General features: G+C 45.9%; 1 protein-coding gene across 3 annotated transcripts in view; it reads right to left on the reverse strand.

Annotated features, from left to right (window-relative positions):
* The window catches only part of LOC144782069 (acylamino-acid-releasing enzyme-like), a 500573-nt gene that overhangs the window by 111650 nt on the left and 369464 nt on the right, over positions 1–19459 (reverse strand). For all 3 annotated transcript variants that reach the window (XM_078661213.1, XM_078661214.1, XM_078661215.1), the window contains 4 exons: positions 18017–18100; positions 15435–15515; positions 13738–13826; positions 3568–3758 (listed from right to left, as the gene is read on the reverse strand). In XM_078661213.1, coding sequence (XP_078517339.1) covers positions 3568–3758; positions 13738–13826; positions 15435–15515; positions 18017–18100 — 445 coding nt within the window. The remainder of the gene's footprint in view (positions 1–3567; positions 3759–13737; positions 13827–15434; positions 15516–18016; positions 18101–19459) is intronic.

The following is a 19459-nucleotide window of genomic DNA, read 5'->3' on the forward strand; positions in this document are numbered from 1 at the left end:
TCAAAAGGTAAGTCCAGCAATGTAGACTGCACATCCGCAGAGAAATCTGAGGACTTTAACCATGCGGCCCTCCTGGTCGCAATAGATGAACCCATAATTCTAGCAACAGAATCCACAGTGTCCATGCCGCTCTGAATGACCATGCGGGCAGCAGCCTGAGTGTCAGAGATCACCTCATTAAAGTTCTTCCTATCCTCCTCAGGAAGTTTTGATGACAATTGCTTCACTGAGTCCATTAGTGCATGCACATACCTACCTAAAAGGCAAGTAGCATTTGATGACTTAAGAGCCATGCTCCCAGAAGAGAAAGTCTTCTTCGCAGACTGATCTAATTTCTTAGATTCTTTGTCAGCTGGCACTTGAGGGAAAGAGCCTGCAGCCCTATTAGAGCAAGCCGCCTGTACCACAAGACTTTCTGGAGATGGATGTGTAGAAAGAAAAGCAGGGTCATCAGGAGCCACCCTATAGCGCCTCGCAACAACTCTTGAAACTGCAGGAGCAGATAATGGCCTCTTCCAAATCTCCTTTATTGGATCCGTCAAGGCATCAGTAAATGGCAGTGTAGGCTCAACAATTGAAGAGGGAGAGTGCAAGACTTCAGTGAGGATGTTGGGCTTGTATTCCACTGTGGGCAGCTTTAAGTTAAGAAGATCAGCAGCCTTCCTAATAACCACGTGATAGGGTGCCACATCCCTAGACGGAGCATCAGAAGTCGAAGGTAGACCCCACTCGGGAGAGAGTTCCAGACCACTAGCATCCCGAAGTTCATCGAAATCATCATCATGATCAGGAAGCTCGCCTTCTTCCACATCAGAACTTTCATCATCTCTTTGCTCGAGAAGACGCTGAGCTCTTCGCCTCGACCACTCCAATCGAAGTCGACGGATCCGGTAACGACTCCGACGGAGCCGGTTCCGACGTCGATCGAGGAGCCGGAGCAGTAGGACGAGAATCATGAACAGGTGTGGTACCTCGATCTCGACTACGAGGTCGATCCGGAGTCGGCGAAGCCGCATGCGGAGTCGAAGACCTCGGTGGAGCCGTACCGAGCCAAGGTGGAAGAGGCGCCGGCATGAAAGGCATAAATGGAGCTGGGGCGTACGACTGAGGAATACCCAGATTGTACGATAATGGACCCATGGGACCAACAGGCGCTCCAGCGGGGTACATTGCCCTAGAATATACTCCAAACATCGCATTGAGAAAATGCGAGGGATCCTGACCGGGACCAGGAAAGGGAGGGTACGGACCTACCGGATGTTCCAATGGAGGCCGTTCCGACACATTCTCACTCTGACCTTCTGGGTCCACAGGAGTCTCCATTGGAGCCGGATCTTGAGGAATCACCTCTTCTTCCTCTTCATGCTCCGAAGGATGCGAGGATACCGGATCCGGCTCCGGCGTCGGAGAACCTTCTTTTGACAAGGCAGGCGAAGGAGAGACAAAGTCTTTACGGTGTTTGTGAGACTTTTTCTTCGAGTCAGAGGATTCCTTCTCCGAATGATGCTTCGAACTGTGCTTCCTCCTCTTATGCTTTCTCCTCGAGGAGCTCGAAGCGTGACCTGAAGCCGACTTAGATCTAGACCTAGATCTTTCTCTGGATCTTGACTTCGCTTTAGATCTCGACGCCTCTCCAGATCTCGAACCCGCTCTGGATCTCGACGCCGATCCCGACTTCGATCGAGACCTTTGCTTCGACTTCGATCTTCGTGACGTCGATCTCGAATATCTTCCAGTATCCTGTTTTACTTTCGCCAAAAGTAGTTTAGCTTCACGCTCCCGAAGCGCCTTTGGATTAATTTTAAAACAGGAATTGCAGTTTTTGACGTCGTGACCCGAACCAAGGCACCACAAACAATCCTTATGTGGGTCAGTGATAGACATCATGCGGGCACAAGACCTACATTGCTTAAAGCCTGTTTTCCTCGACGACATCTTCGGTGAAGAATCAAGTCGCAAAAGAGAAACAGTGACAAATAATTAACAGCTAGATACTAAGTATCGCAGAAGATCCCGAAAACCGTTAGCGTCGAAGACGCGGAAAAAAGGGAACTGACGTCATCACGCCGGCGTGGGCCTGATATGGGGTCGGTGACGTCAGACGGAGTCGCGCGCGATGCCGTGCTCCTGGGACGTCGCCCACGTCGGCGTACTACGAAGAAAATTTCCGAACGTTGCTGACGCAAGGGGGATATTCACAAGGTGAGGAATCCACACGGCAGATGTATCTATCAGAATTACACCTATAATAGGAAATCCAAAAAAGGGGATTGAGGGCAGAATAAAGAAACTCATAGTAATACCATATCTGGTCTCTGCAGTTACTTGTCCTGTCACAGGGGGTATGAAGAGGAGGTGGAGGGGTAGGAGTAGTATGAGGAGGTGTATGCGTATTATGAGGAGGAGTATGAGTATTATGAGGAGTATGAGTATTATGAGGAGGAGTACGAGTATTATGAGGAGGAGTAGGAGTAGTATGAGGAGAAGGAGTGGTAGTAGGAGAAGTATTAGTATGAGGAGTATGATGAGTATGAAGAGGAGTATGAGGAGCAGTATGAGGAGAACTATGAGAAGGAGAATGAGGAGGAGTAGGAAGAGGAGGTGGAGGATGAGGAGGAGGAGTATGAGGAGGAGTGTGAATAGGAGGAGTATGAGGAGGAGTGTGAATAGGAGGAGTATGAGGAGGAGGAGTAGGAGTATGAGGAAGGTTATGAGGAGGAGTAAAAGTATGAGGGAGAGGAGTATCAAGAGGCGTAAAAGTATGAGAAAGAGGAGTAGGAGGAGTATTTGTAGGAGGAGGAATATGAGGAAGAAGAAGAGGAGGAGGAGTATGAGTAAGGAGTACAAGTATGAGGAGTATGAGATGTCTTAGTAGGAATCATGAGGAGTAGGAGGGGGGATTATGAGAAAGAAGAGGGGTAGTATGAGGAGGAGGAGGAGGAGGAGGAGGAGGAGTACAAGGAGGAGTCAGAGAAGGGGTAGCATGAGGAGTTGGAGTATTTGAAGTATGAGTATGGGGAGGAGGAATATGAAGTGGTGGTGTCAGATGAGAGGAAAATAGCTGCAAACATTGCACAGAAAACCTATACTGAGATCGAAACTCAACAGTGGAAGAACCAGCAGCAATTGTATGTAGGATAAACCAGTTCCGGCTGAAGAGTTCAGTCCCACTGGTGCACTAAGAACTAAAATAAAAAATATACAGAAAATGTAAGATACGAAGAAATACAGAGGGAGGTTACCAACATGATTGTGATTAAAGAGGGCATGAGGGGTTTACCAGCTGTGATTACTGGAAGGGGTTCTCTGGCATGTGTGATGGGCTTTAATGACAGAGTCCTCCACAACTGTATTTTTTTGTTATCAGGGATTATCTCCGTGCCTTCTCTTGTGATGTGAAGTCTGCATTACGACAAAAGGGTCTCAAAGGTAAACTTTAGTATCCTGAAGTACCTTTTCTGCCCTGTCAATTAGCGACCTTGAATTCAAAAGCAGACATAGTCTAGGAGAAGGTGAAACTACAACCTTAAGCTGTAGTAAAGTTCCAATATGGAAATCCGCACTTACCAGTCAGGGATATCAGTTGATCCCATCATAGATGCCAGGTTTACAACTGGATTCCTGGCGGCACAGGCTTTGTACATTTCAGGGTATTGCCCAACTAGGTGACAAGCCAAAAATCCACCATGGGACCCACCAGTCAGAGCCACGTTGTGTGGGTCTAGAGGCTCCTCCTTCAGCACTTGCTCCACTGCATACTACAAAAAAGGCATATGAAAAAGGTATTGCAATTCATTTTTTGAGATGATATAGAGTCCCCTGTGAGCCACTTAAACAATCTTTATAATAAAATCACCCACCCGCCTGGAACTCATATTACAGAGATCCCATTTTAAAGGTTTAAATATGATGAAAATAATGGGAAGACCCAAGTTCAATTCCCTTGTGGGAAGAATGACAGACACAAATGAATAACAACCCTACACAATTAAAGAACAAGTTACTTACCTTCGGTAGCGCCTTATCTTGTACAGACTGTCTAGCCGCAGATTCCTTACTTTAGAATTATGCCCATGTATCAGGTTGGATCTGGAAATTCATCGTGAGCAGTACCCCTGGCATTGTTCGTCTCCAAGTGGCATCATTCATGCTGGAAGTCATGGGCGTGGTGCATATACAGGCACTACTCAAGCATGCTGATGTTAATTTCTTTTCATGACTTTCCACAGCAGGAGTTCGGCACCACGTAGAACACTGACTTGGTGTGGAAAACTAGGGCCCTGAAAGGGAAACAGTCTTGACCCTAGAAGGAAAATGTTACTTACCAATATGAATCTGTTCTTGGCATGTAGAGCTGCTGATCCACACACTATGCATAGATCGCCATCTGTTGTTGGGCCCGGATGTTTGTACTTGTTTTTGTCTTTGGAAGTCACAAGATAGGCGACTCCTCCTGTGGATCATAGGGCGCATGGGCATCGGCTCCATGCTCAGATTGTTTTTTCGCCAGCAGGGAAATTATGGAGTTTTGTGAAAAACAGAAAAGATGCCCATGTATGCTGTATCTAAATAAGATAATACTGGAACAGATAAAGGTAGCTGGGGAGGCGGGGAGGCGGGTGGCGTGTGTGGATCTGCAGCTCTACATGCCAAGAACAGATGCATACTGGTAAGTAGCATTTTCCGTTAGAGGCATATGAGCTGCATATCACACACTATGCACAGATTATATAGCAGTACCCCTCCCTAGCGGCAACCACCAGTATCTGTTGCAGTAGTTTGAAATAGTGTTTTGAGTACAGCCTGGCCCACACTAGCTTGTTGTTTTGTTTGCACATCTACACAATAGTGCTTTGTGAATGTGTGCGGTGTAGACCATGTAGCTGCTTTGCAGATGTCATCTAAGGGAATGTTCCCTAAAAAAGCCATTGAAGCCCCTATCTTTCTTGTAGAGTGGGCTTTAGGAGGAATAGATAAGGTACATTTTGCTCTGTGATAGCAAATTTGTATGCATTTAACAATCCACCTTGCTATCCCAGATTTTGATATGGGGTTGCCATTATGCGGTGGTGAGAAAGATACAAAAAGTTGTTTGGTCTTACGAAACGGCTGTGTTCTTTCAATGTAATAAAGCAATACTTTTTTAACATCTAGAGTATGAAGAGCTCTTTCTGCGACTGTCTGTGGTTGCGAGAAGAACACTGGCAACTCTACAGACTGATTGAGGTGGAAGGGAGAAATAACCTTATGGAGGAATTTCAGGTTGGTTCTGAGAACAATCTTATTGTGATGGATTTGTAAGAAAGGTTCCTGAATAGTTAGTGCTTGTAGCTCACTAACTCTTCTAAGAGAAGTGATGACCACTAGGAAAGCAACTTTCCAAGTTAGAAACTGGAGCTCACATTTGTGTAGAGGTTCAAAGGGAGGACCCATTAGTCTTGTGAGGACAATGTTTAAATTCCAAACCGGTGAGGGTGGTACACTGGGAGGAATTATCTTTTTGAGTCCTTCCATAAATGCTTTGATGGCAGGTACTCTGAAAAGTGATAAGAACTGTCTATTTTGTAAATAGGCTGCTATGGCAGCGAGGTGTAACCTAATAGATGTTTAGGCTAAGTTATACTTTTAGAGATGTAGTAGGTAACCTATGATGTGTTGGATAGACACATCTAGGGGATTGATGGTGTTGTTATGACAATATATGATTAATCGTTTCCACTTGGCTGCATAGCAGGCTCTAGTGGTGGGACATCAATCCTCTTTAATAACGTCCGTACAGTCAGGGGGAAGGTTAAGGTAACCAAATTCTAAGACCTCAGGAGCCAGATCGCAAGGTTGAGCTTAGCTGGTACCAGGTGTCTGATCTCTCCATGGTTCTGGGTTTGGAGGCGTGGGGAGAGGTGTAGTTTTTGATGCGGAACTACGGACAGTTCCAGTAATGTGGTGTAACACGGTTGTCTGGCCCATGTTGGAGCAACCAGGACGAGGGTCAGTGAATGTTGGATGGGTGTGGATATCTGGCAGCGAAGCTTGGGCATTTGGCGTTTTCGTGTGTGGCGAAGAGGTCTATGACTGGTTGGCCCCACATTTGGAAAAATGGTTGAAAAACTTGCGGATGAAGTTCCCACTCGTGAATCTATTGCGTTTGATGGCTTAACAGATCGGATATGTTGTTCTGGACTCCCGGGACATGTTGGGCTATGAGAAAAATGTTCTGAGGTATAGCCCATCTCCATATGCTTTGTGCTAATTAGGAGAGCTGTAAGGAATGTGTCCCGCCTTGTTTCTGTATGTAGTGCATGGTGGTCATGTTGTCCGTGCGGACTAGGACAGCCGTGCACAATATTAGTTTTTGGAATGCCTTGAGGGCTAGGAAAATGGCTAGTAACTCCAGGTGGTTGATGTTGAGTAACTTTTGTTGAGGAGTCCACCTACCCTGCATGGTGTGGGTAAGAGATGAGCTCCCCAGCCAGAGAGTGATGCGTCCGCTGTTAACACAATCTGTGGAAGCGGCTCCAGGAACGGTCACCCTTTAAAAAGGTTTTTGGTGTTCCACCACTGCAGAGAGCGATGAGTGCCGCCGTCCACCAACACCAGATCTGTTAGCTGACATTGAGCCTGGTTCCACCGACGTGCTAAGCACTCTTGGAGAGGACGCATCTGGAGCCTTGCGTGAGGCACTATGAATATGCAAGAGGCCATCATCCATATGAGCTGCATGAACACTCGAGCTGGAAGTACTGTTGGGGCTGAAACTTGGTTGTAAGGGTTTGCATGGTTGCTATCCTGGCTGGCCTGGGATATGCAAGTGCTTTTGAGGTGTCTATTGTGGCACCAAGGTACTGTTGTATGAGGGACGGTTGTAGATGGGACTTTGCGTGGTTTATGGTAAACCCCAAGTTGTGGAGTAGTTGAATTGTGGTGTGAGTGTGATGTACACACTGACTGTAGGAGCTGGCTTTTATGAGCCAGTCGTCCAAATATGGAGAGAAGTGAATGTGTTGTCTTCTGAGGTGAGCTGCAACTACCGCTAGGCACTTGGTGAATACCCGAGGTGCTGTGGTGACTCCGAAACGGAGTACCTTGAATTGGTAGTGTTGTCCATCCACTACAATCCTGAGATAAGGAGTCACCAAGGGTAAGTAACTTTTTCATCTGATCGAGATTTCTAGCCGCAGATTCCATACCTTAGAATAGATACCAAAGCCATGCCTCCATGGAGGTGGGTCTGCTAAACAGTCTCACACTACAAAGTTGTGCAAGATTGAATGGGCAAAATGCTCAACTGCCGCACCGGACTGCCCAGGCAGCAGTGCTTGGTGAACGTGTGCACAGAACCCCACGTTGCTGCTTGGCAAATGTCCAGGACTGGAACTTCGCATGCTAACACAGTGGTTGCAGCCTTAGCTCTAATGGAATGAGCATGCAAACCCTAAGGGGGTTGCTTCTTGGCTAATGGGTAGCAGGCTGTAATGCAAAGCATGACCCATTGGGAGATGGTCTGTTTCTGCATAGCCTTCTCCTTTTTGGCTCCAACATACCCCATAAAGAGTTGGTCGTCCACCAGATCTCTTTTTGGCAGTCAAGGTAGAACAATGCCGCTCTTTTTGGGGCCAGTCGATGGAGTTGCTTCTCCTGGGAGAGATGTGGTGGAGCATCAAAGGTAGGCAGAGTGATGGACTGGCGTACATGAAAGGGAGTCACAACTTTTCAACAAAAAGGAAGCTTTAGGGCGAAGAACCAGCTTGTCTGGGAAGATGGTTCGGTATGGAGGCTTACATGACAAGACCTGGAGCTCACTGACTCTCTGGCAGATGTTACTGACACTAGGAAGGCCATATTGATGGTAAAGAATCTGAGAGGACAGTTGTGTAGTGGTTCAAAAGGAGCGCTTATCAGAAATGCGAGTACTAGATTATGGTCCAACTGTGGCATGATAAAGGGAGAAGGTAGAAACTTGTGTTGAAGACCTTTCAAAAATCTATTCACAACAGGGGTTTTGAAGAGGGATAACTGATCGGGCAACCGCAGAAAGGCTGAGATGGTAGAAAGGTAGCCATTTAAGGTGTCTAACGCAGAGCACTGCTGGGAAAACGAAAAAGAAATAGAAAGAACAGAGAAAGGGGAGCAGAAAGAAGGTCAACTTGCTTTTCTGTACACCAAACTTGCTTCAGAGGCAGGGTGTATACCGTCTTGGTGGTGGGATGCCTGACTGCCGAGATAACAATGCAGACTTCAAGTGGAAGGCCGAAAGCGGTCGCAACTCAATCTCCACGAATGAATTTGGTGCATTGACAGGTTCCACTGGAGAACCCTTCCCTGCTGCTGCGACAGAAGATTCGCCCGAACAGGTAGCCTGATCGGAGGATCGGAGTACCGATGGCCATGCTCGGGGTACCAAACTCCTCGAGCCCAGACAGGAGCCACAAGGATGACTTGGGTCCAGTCATTCTTGATCTTCTTGAGAACACTGGGAAGGAGTGGTATGGGCAGAAACGCATGCAGGAGAGCTTAGCTCCACTCAAGACCAAAAGCTTCTCCGAGCGAAAGCATAAGTGTTGACATTGAATGTTATCGGCGGTGCGAACAGATATAACCAAGGCTCTCTCCACTGCCGAACGGAACCTTGCACCACCTCCGGACAGGGACGGCATTCGTGATCCACTAAACACCTTCAGCTGAGCTTGTCCACCCTTGCGCTCCGAGAGCCCATCAGGTGTTGAACTACCAGGAATATATGCCTTCGTGTTTCAGCCATGTCCAGAGGTGCAGTCTATGCCTGCTCTAGCCTTCCCTTGATGGAGGGTAGAAAGGCTTTCAATGACAGCCAGATAGCCCGGAGCTTCAATAGTTGATCTGGAGTCCAGATTCTGCAAGGGATCAGAGGCCTCTGATCTCAAACTCTGCCCTAGCCCAAGAGTGACGCATCGGTCAACCACTGTCGGATCTGGTTGGGGAAGGAAGAGGGGTCTGAGGCGGACCCAATACCGGTCTGTTAACCACCACTGCAGATCTTTTGCAGGTCCCTCCGAGATCTGGACCATGTCGGAGAGATTTCCTTGATGTAGAGCCCACTGGAACTTCAGGTCCCACTGCCAGCTGGCATGTGTTAAAAGCAGGATGTAGGAGGCCAAGAGGCCCAGCAGATTCAGAGTCAGTCTCACCGAAACCCAGAATAGAAGCTGAAACATCGGTTTCATAGCATGAATGTCCCTGACTCGCCGTATAGGAGTATAAGCCAGAAACTGCACCATGTCCAGAACAGCTGCGAAGAAAGAGAGCATCTGAGAGGGAGTCAGGTGTGACTTAGGTAGGTTAATAGTGAACCTCAGCGAGTGCAGGAGGTCCGTTGTAGTCTGGAGGTGGGAGACGACAGACTGGCTCGAGCCTGCCTTCAATAGCTAGTCATCAAGATACGGGAAGACTGGCATCCTGAGCTCCGCAGAGGAGTTGTAACCACCTCCATCACCATGTTGAACACCCAATGGCCGCTGGTAAGGTAAAAAGGGAGCATAGCAAATTGAATGTGATCGTGGCCTACCTTGAATCTCAGGTAACACCTGTGGGCAGGCAAGACGGAATTTTGGAAACATGCGACCTTCAAGTTCACTGCTGCCAACCAGTCTCCTGAGTTGAGGGCAGGCAGGGCTTGAGCAAGCGTAAGCATTTAGGATTTTTCCTTTTTCAGGAAAACCTTGAGAGGACGCAGGTCCCAGATAGGAAAAAGGCCTCCATCCTTTTTTGGGCACCAGAAAGCAAGAACAATACCACAACTTACTTCTGGCTATGGCACCCTCTCTATTGCTCCCTTGACCAAGAGAGCCACCACTTCCTGGCAGAGTAAGGAGAGATGGTCTTCTGTCAGCCTGTCACAAGTGGGTGGTATGGATGGAGGGGTAGTTATGAAGGGGAGGGAGTAGCCTCTTCTGACAATTTGGTGAACCCAGTGGTTTCCCATGATGGTTGGAGGGTGAACTAAAGAGGTTTGGAGGCTGTGGCCGCCAGGGAAGGGTGGGTGGTGGGGGGGTTTGAGGGGTACTGTGTACTCTGCCATGCAGAGCTGGGCAGCTTGCATGCTGTGGTGGCTGGGCAGGTAACGACACGTCTGGAAGCCTGTTCCGTGGCAACAAACGGAGCAAAAGATAGACTGTGATTGGCGGGGGGCAAATGAAAGGCCCAAGGACCTGGCCGTAGCAGTGCTATCCTTGAAGCATCCAGCGCAGAGTCCTTCTTCTCTCTAAAGAGACAGGCACCATCAAAGGGGATGTCCATAAGCGAAGCTTGGACATCCCCTTGATAGCCAGTCGTCATCAGTAGAATGTGGCTCAGTAGGATGTGCGCCGTAAGGCCACCGACAAAGAAACTGCTCTGCCTAGCGAGTCGGTCATGTCCAGCCCACATCGGATCGTGAACGTGGCTGTGTCTCTCCAGTGTACAATAATTTGGGAGAATGTGGCCCGGGCCTCCTCCGAGACCATGGCCAGCACACGGGCAACCGAATCCCACAGTGCATGGGAGTAAAGGCACAAAAAGGCACGCGGTGTTCATGGACCACAGTGCTAGGCTGGCAGAAGAAAACAGTTTCTTCCCTAAGGTATGCAGCCTCTTGGATTCTCTATTTGGTGGGGAGGTAGGGAATGTGCCAGGCTTACACGGGAAGTGGAGGATTGGACCACCCAGCTCCCCGGCTAGGGTGTTGTGTGAGGAAATTGGAGTCCCCTCGGGCAGGGCGATGGTGGTGGGCAATTGTCCAGTTTACAGGAGCTCCTGTGCCGACCCTGGACCAGGTCCCACGCAGGACGTCCCTAAGGGCTTCATTTTATTAATTGGGAGAAATGGTTCTGAGGGGGTCTCATCTGGCTGAAGCACCTCGGGCAAGAAGTTAGTCTTGACTGCCACTGAAGGCAGACTAAGGTCTAGGACCTCGGCCACTATTCTCACCATCATAGGAAAAGAGGATCCCTACTCTGTAGCCACAATAGGGGGAGAGACCATGCCAGTATCTGGGGAGGTGTCCAGTCCACTGGAGTTTGCCAATTCCTCACACCAGTCCCTGTTGGGGTCTAGGGACTGGTATTCTTCAGGGTTCAGTATCCCCTCCAAATCTTCCCAAAATCCTAGCTCATGGAAATATGGCTCAGGCTCCAGTCTGGAAGGCAAGGCTCCAGTCGGCGCCGTGCGACGCCCCTCCGTCTCATTGTCAGAATCGGAGAAGAGAATGGGGATGGTGGAATCGACATGGGGACTGGCATCGAGGAAGGTTGAGGTGGTACGAGCGGAACCGGTCAGGATCCATCCATGGATCTAAGAGGCCCGACTGACCCTGGGGGTGGAGCTGCCGGCAGGGTTCCGGTAGGGGCCCCTCCCAAACATGCACAGCCTGAAGGTGCGCCAGTAGGGATAGGCACCCAAATATGAGGAGCATGGCCTCAAAATCCATGGAGTTGGGTGAGGATTGCTCCAGGTCCTGTTAACTCGGGGCAGTGAGGAGCTAGCCCATGTGCAGGCTCATCAACAGAGCCAGGCTTCGAATGACCAAGATGACGCTCCCTCATCTCGTCGGATGACTTTGAAGGACGGACCTCTCCGACTTCTAACTCTTTTTCTTTTTGTGGGACTTACCCTTATGCTTGGACAACTTTGACAAAGATCGATGGCTCTGTGACTGATCCCATTATCTTCCTCTCAACTGGGATCGAGACCATCAAGCGGCAAGGAACTTGAGGCACCGTTCTCAAGGTCTTCGGTTGCATGGCACTGCAGGGCTTGAAGCTAGCTTTCTTAGTGGACATCCCTGCCACACCAGGAGAAAGATCTTAAACAACTTTGACAAAAAGTCAAAAGGGTCAGTCAAAATATTGAGGGTAGCTCTCTCTGGTCTGTGCTGACTGAAGCGGAAATAAAAGAACAGACATCAGCGCGCTGGGGTGGCACCTATTTAGACTACATGCATGTCACTTTTGGTGCAGATGACGCCATGCGGAGCCAAATGACGCCAATTACTGGCACACAGGGGTACTGCTCATGAAAAACCTCTGGATCCAGTCTGACGCCTAGGGATAATTCGAAGGTAAGGAATTTGAGGCTAGAAGGCTCCATCAGATATCATTTTCTTCCATTTACAAGTTAGCATCTCAAATCATGTATGAATCTTAAAATTCAAATAACTGTCAGGCTCAACTTCGTCGTTGAGTGGTTCGCTAAGAAGTTTTATTTTAAATCATATCATCATGGTATAGAGAAGACATATTCAGTCTGTAATGTTTTCTAGTCTTTCTTAGTCGAATGTCAGCTATAGTGTAGGGCGTACCTCCTCTATCTCAACAGGGAGAACCAAAGGTGGTGTAGCAGGAATTAATAAACATCATAGTCCAGCAAGTGTCCAAGTTATGGGTACCATGTGTGCTGCTTGCGCTATAGTGTCTGCACACATCCATGTCTCTATTTTGGAGATAAACAGGCATTAAGCACAGTGCTTTCGATTTGTGTTAAAAGACAAAAATAACTTATCAGAGAGCTATTACAACAGGCTTCCTTTCCTCAAGTGTTTACTACATGGAAATACACACTGGGTATGGTTAGGTTTTACATTACGCAAATCAATCTCTTCCAGGCATAGGGCTGCACTCAGAATCTACAGAAATTAATCCTGTAGCTCTACATACACATTCATACATGATCGTGTATTCTCTCCCATGGTTATGTAGTAAGGTCAGCACTTAAATGCATTTGCCTACAATTGTGTTCCTTTTTGTATGGGGATCCTTCTGCAAATACTAGTGAAGCAAGATCCCATCACCCCTTTCCACATCCCATTCTCTCAGCTACCAGGATGAGATCATCATCTAAGAGGGTGGAGAAAAATAGTAACCAACTTGGGGTCTGGGCATAAGGGTTAACCTGGAGGCTCTCCTACCTGACCAATTACTGGGGGTGCCTAACTAACATCAGATTTACAGAGTCTCACCCTGAGGGCCCTGTGTGACAAAGTTTAAATTGTTACCTGTCCACATGGGAAGTACCCAATCTGTTCTATGTCATCTAACTCCCAGAGTGTGAGGTCTGCCGACGTATCTCGTTCACTGTTCCCCTGCTACATTTGTCAACATCTGGATCCAAGGCCCTCAAGTCCTACTACAGTGTTGGGAGGTCTGGCCTTGCATATCAGGAGTAATCCACTGCAGACTCAGGGAAACATAGTGCTCCCCTTCACAACGCCTGGATGCCCTGAAATGCGTCCATATTCTGCGAGATGACTGGCAAGTAGAGCACTCCCCGGGGAATAACAAATGGATGCATGTTGTATCCATGCCCTACAACTGCTCTTATCATTTCTCCTCCTTACTTACTTAATCAGCTAGAACAATTTCAGACTTTCCTCATATTCCATCTACCAAAGCATTAAGATGGATCACACATACGGACAATGGATCCTCCTCCCCCCAATTGTTTTTTCTTCAATATCCTCCAGCCTGGACAAGATACTAGTAAGTGGTCAGTGTTACCTCTTGTATGAATAATGCATCACACCCCCCATAATGTATGTAAACATGAGGAGAAAATCCTTTGTGAATGCCTATTGCACAGTTTGTGCCTGCACACCTTTTTTCTGTGACATAAGAGATTGCAAACCATCAAAAAAATAAGTGCCCAAAGAACTACTGATGGTCATGGGACATTTTCTAAGCAAAAGATGCACTACATTTTCCTGCAACATGCTACACTAGTATTGCTTACCTGTACATCCTTAACATCCTGGCCTCCTACATTGCCTGGAAGAGAGAAGACGCAGTCCTGTCCGAATCCCAGAGACCCTCTATAGTTCACTAAATTGAGACAAAATATGATATTTAAGAACAGATAAGCCACTCTGTAAGCAAACCCATAAACAAAGTGACATCTACACACACACTAGTAGAACACTGGTGCATGTATTAAAAACGGAAAGTAAAGAGTGGCCAATCAATTGGAGAAGGGGATACAAGAACCTAGTAATATTTAAAATTCCACTTGATACAGCTTTGGGACATATCTTTAGTTAGAGAATTCTGCTCTGCCCATTAGATACCACCCATAACTTCACAGAAAAATAAAATAAGATGTTAATGTTGCTCACTAAGTATTAATTCTCCCACTTAATATGAGTTAATTTATGTTTCACTCCTTCTAGGAGGCTGGTCAATGTGCTTACTTCAGCTCAAAATATATTTTTCCAAACTTATTCCTGAGACTTTCTTTCCCCTATCTCAAATCATTACTTCTAGGTCTAAGAGTACCTGTCACTGAAAATCATGTTGGTCTTAAAATGGGTTTAATAACATTAGTATTTGAATATCTGTAAAGTACTTTATTCATCCATTTTTTTCCTTCTGCGAATTCATGACTAAATATTTGAGCTCTACCTCAATGAACTTGTAGTTAAAGCAATTTTTACAGCCTTCCCGCAAACCATTTCCAATTTATCTTTATCATTCTGGTTATATGATCTCCAGAACTGCCCACATTTCAGACTTTTCTTACATTTCAGCTGTATTGAAGCAATAGGTTTGTTTCCGCTGGTTATATATTTCCATAAATACTACAATACTTTCCTTGTTTTCTACATGAACTGGTCACATTGCCTAATCACTATGAACTCCTCTTCAAATAGGAGAACATCATGACCCAATAGTGGGTACTAGCCTGCCTGTCTGACTTCCATTACAGTACTGCACTTCAGAATGTCTGTCTCTTTAGTACATAACTTCGCACTTAGCTGCACGGAACCTAAGCTGTCACCTGTAGCTTTAACTTCCAGCCTTTTAAAATCCTCCATCTTTCAACATTCTCGGAAGTATGAGCCATTCGAAAGACCTTGGTATTGCCTGCCAATAGTAACCATGCTTGACATGTCCTTGTCACAGTAGCTTCTGAGTACAATGAAGAACATCACATCTAAAAACAATCTATGTGTCACACTACATATCTAACTTTTTATTAAGATTGAACTTATTTCCCTGGAACTCTGTTAGCACTAACCCAGGCTGTGTCCTCATATATGTACCACTCCATGCTTGGCATTGTGTCAAACAAAATCACATGAAAGTAGTTATTTGAAATGTAGATCTTAATGAAATGTCAGGTCTTTGACAGAGTCTGCAAAGCATTATAGAATACTTCCCAAACATGAAGATCACATTTTACAAGTTGGGACGCTTGTTGGTTTACAATTAGAAGAGATATAAAAGCTGGTTACAAGTTACAAGGAGAGAATAACATACAATGTCAGTGCACAAAATAATGTGAGACTGGTAAAAGTAAAAACAATAATATTCTCCACATTTCAATTAAGTACACCCAGCACCTTCACTGTTAATCAGCACTTTTGCTAGGTCAAGATCTTCAGGTGCAGGTCTCCTGTGTTTGGTGTATGCAGCATACGTCTGGACACTCACCTAGAAGCACTGCAAATCCTATTCTGCAAAGCACAGCTGGATATAACATCCACTCTGCCACAAACACTGAGTGAGGTCCCCCTGAAAGGCAGAAAGAGAAACATCTAGTAACAAAGGCAAGTTGTTCGGGGCTGCTCGCTAAGTACCAGAAAATCAAACATAAAAAAGACATTTAAAAAGAATTTGAGGGCTGTGCTATTCACTTCAGATTGATTATTAGAGCAAACAGATGGAAAATGACCATGTTACAAAAAACCCTGACAAGTTTACACAAATTCTTTTTCACCCACCAGCTTTTGGCAGCTCCAGAATAGCAAAACAAAAAGATGGAATTTATTTCAAGGAAAGGTGGTAACCCTACTGGAGAAGCCGTGGACCTACCTAGCACCTGGACACATACTTGCTGTTCAGAGAGGGAAGGAGAGTACCTAGCACTGCAGGAGGAGAGACTGTCAAGGAAGAGAAACCCTGATGGGACTCCGGTGAATGAGACACCCATAAGAGGAGGACTATCCAGTGGGAGAATTATTGGATTGACCTGTGCAGCATGAAGTCATCCAGTCTCCCTAAGCACAGTTCAGGAGGTGAACTGCAGTAAGAAGTGTAACTACATATCCCAGTGCCAACCAACACTTCCACAGTCAGTCAGAGGACTGGTGCTGCCAGCCTGTGACACAACCCATCGCCATCGATGTGGGAAGTTTGCCCCTGTCCAGATGCCCTAACCTGCCAGGGACGTCTGGCACGGACACCTCTTCTGAAGGCCACATCTCCCGAAAGCCGTTCCTCACCAGTCCCACCTGCAAGCAGACTCCAGAAGAGGTCTGCATGTGAGAAGCAGGACCACAGCTGTGGATAAAGAGATATCATCAAAGACGCTGACCAGTGTTTGATGCAACATAGTCCAACCAGTGCCTCCCAGGATAAGATCATCACGAACCAGGCAACAGTGAGACACACCTCCAGAGACTGAGAGATTGTAAACACAAGCAAAGCCAAACAGGATTTCTACTCATCAGTAAATCTTTGTTGGGCTAAAGAACGTTATCAACTGATCCACCAGTTGCTAAGGGGCAACAGATTAGTAAAACTTGCACCTGGGACAAATTTCGCCTAAACTCACTATATAGTAGGGAGGAGGTCACCAGATTGAGTGGGTGGGGGGTTTGTGCAGGGGTAAGATTGTTTAACCTGAAATCTGATACTATATATAATTGTGTGGTATATCGTTCTGCTGAGATAATAGATGTAAGTTCTTTGGTTATAAAATACTGGGCTAAACAAGGATTTATTAAGTCTGTTGACTGTTGAGTTTAGAGTCTTGGTCCCCCCACACTACCTCGATGAGACTCGAGTGCTCGTCCTCGCTATCATAAAAGAAAAGCTTAGAAAGGTATATTTGGCTCAATTTGACTCCTCTGTACACCAGTGGCAAACAACCTCAATCACCAGGAGAAAGGGTCTCTAGTGGTGAAATACCAGCTAGTAGCTTGCCTTACTGCTGGCTAGAACATTACTATTCAGTGTAAGCATTGTAGACAGTAATACTGCCCCCTTTAATGCGTGTGCTGGAATGGATTCAAAGTATCTCATTTACGGGTTCATGTGTGTCCTACCTTAGGGTTAGTAGTTTGAATCTGAAAGAAGAGTCAAGGACCATCTCTAGTATGGACACTATAACAGTGAGAGACTGCCCAGGAGTCTCAAGGTCGACCCACCCGTCTCCAATGGAACATCTGTCATGAGGAGCTGCTGCTTCATCTTTATAGTCCAGAAAGGTGAGACGGTTTTCTCCTTACCATTCCCCAAAGCCTCACTGATGTCTTATTCGGAGTACTCAGTATACATTTGACTGGAGTATAGGTTCTTGGGTAGATGGTGGGCTAATGCGTTATGTACTGTTGCGCTGCTTTGTGAACAGTGGCATGCGTTTATGAGCTTAGAGAGTATCGTACCATTGATCTGTTCTGTCTAATGTGTTTTGTTGGAACGTATGGCTGTCTATTATCATGGTGTGTACTGTTGTGAACTCAGTAACACCCAACTATATAGAATATCTGAACTGTGTTGGTTATTTTGCCAGTGTCCTGCATAATCATTTTTCCTATGATGTTTTATACTTGGGTATGCAGTTCTGTCCAATGTGCTCTTTTTTGTTTATTATAATGTTTTTTGTGATCTCGCTAGGTGGCTGATACACAAATATCTGGAGTAGCTAGGCACTGCAGACTGGGTGTGCAGAATACTCCCTAATGCATTATGAAGAATGTAATCAATGAGCAAAACACAGAACATCGTGTTAGCCTCACAAGTATAGGGCTGCATCCCAATTTTTAAACGGGATTCAATCACCATCAATGCCCAGTGCATGTGATTTAAGAATTACAAAAATAAAACAATGATTATGAATGTAGTTATGGGTGGCACAACAGAAGACCACTTGGTGCAAAGCTGCTTTGGGCTCAGACATACTTTTCATGCATCAGCCTCAAAGTACTCGTTTAATCCTACGTCTGTTATTTTGCTATTTTCAAAACACTACAAATGGACAACTTCAAAATAAAAGGCAGAAATTCATTTACCATGAGGAATCACAAGAAGAGGGAGATTTGCATCTACCGTGGTATTCTTGGGCTGGAGATAGATACATTCAAAATCAAGTCCAGCTGCACGCAAAACAAAATTGATAAATTACTACACCAATTTAGCTTAACTACCTTACCATTTTGAAAATACACTAGGAAAGAATTGACAAACAATTATCAGTTTCTGCCTTCAAAACATAGGTAAATGAATAAAAGTGACTTTCTAACAGATATCTACTTCAACATGGTGTTCCCCGAGGGTCCACCCTTTCTATGGCGCTTTTTAACCTCTATTATTCATGGAACCCACTGGGTTCTTCTTCGTGAACTCCACAATTAAAAAAAACATTTTACCCTGATGGCACTCCACTTTATTAGGTAATTTTCTCCACCTGTTACATTTTAGTTCATGCTCAGACTCTCATCATGGTGGATGCACAATAACATCAAACTAAATCCCACTAAAATAAAGAGCTCCTCTTGATAACCCCAGAACACCTTCCACCGTCTCCCACTGCTCCCTTCATGTACAAGACTGGCTCAAGGCATTCAGTGTATTAAAGTGCAGTCAACCACAAAGTACAAAATCGCTAGGCTTTATTTTTGACAAGACTTTTCAAGCTCACACTTATAATTAAAGGGGCACAGTACCAGGTAAACGTCCTGCAAGAAGTAAAACCACTCATACAAGATATTTAGACTACCAACTAGTAATTTAATTCCTGGTATTGAACTTAGATTATGGCATTATGCTTACACTCTGGTTACTGGTGCAAGCATATATGATTCCATTATGCTTGTCAGACCCCATTATTAGGGCGTCAGGACAGACAGGGTCTACTTGGACCTAGCTTGCCACTGGTGCCCTTGCATCAGTCATACCATAAGTCAGTAAACTAGGCTAAATCAATCTTTTCCACATTTAACACTCAGGTAAGCAGTCAAAGGCTTCTCAGGGAGGAGGAGTAAGGGCAAGAGCTCAGAACTCAACAGTCAAACAACAGACACAATAATGCATTGTACAGACCAGTGATTATCTTAGTAAAAAAGAAACCAAAACGCCTTACTGTACATTTCAATGAAGCTTAGCTATGGGGTTGTGATTCCAACTACAACCCCTAGTCAAGTATTTACGTCCTTTATGGTGCCATATTTCTGCTGTAGGATCTTCTCTTGTGTTTACGGGACTGTTACCCAAGTGTAGGTATTGGCATGGACTAGTGAAGCACAGCTCACTAGGCTTCTACTCATGCACAGTATTTCGTAGTTCAGTACAATAATTCGTACCCAAATGAGGGTGCATAACAAGCTAAGCAACAGTGAATGTTCTTGCTGCAGAACACAGACCACTTGTCTGACCGCGTAAATTGCTATGGCCGCTAGGGCCTGGCTGATTGCTGACCGCTTCGTCGGCACCAGTGCATAGTACTCACCATCTAT

Source organism: Lissotriton helveticus, chromosome 9, assembly GCF_964261635.1.
Source record: "Lissotriton helveticus chromosome 9, aLisHel1.1, whole genome shotgun sequence".
NCBI classification, from domain to species: domain Eukaryota; kingdom Metazoa; phylum Chordata; class Amphibia; order Caudata; family Salamandridae; genus Lissotriton; species Lissotriton helveticus.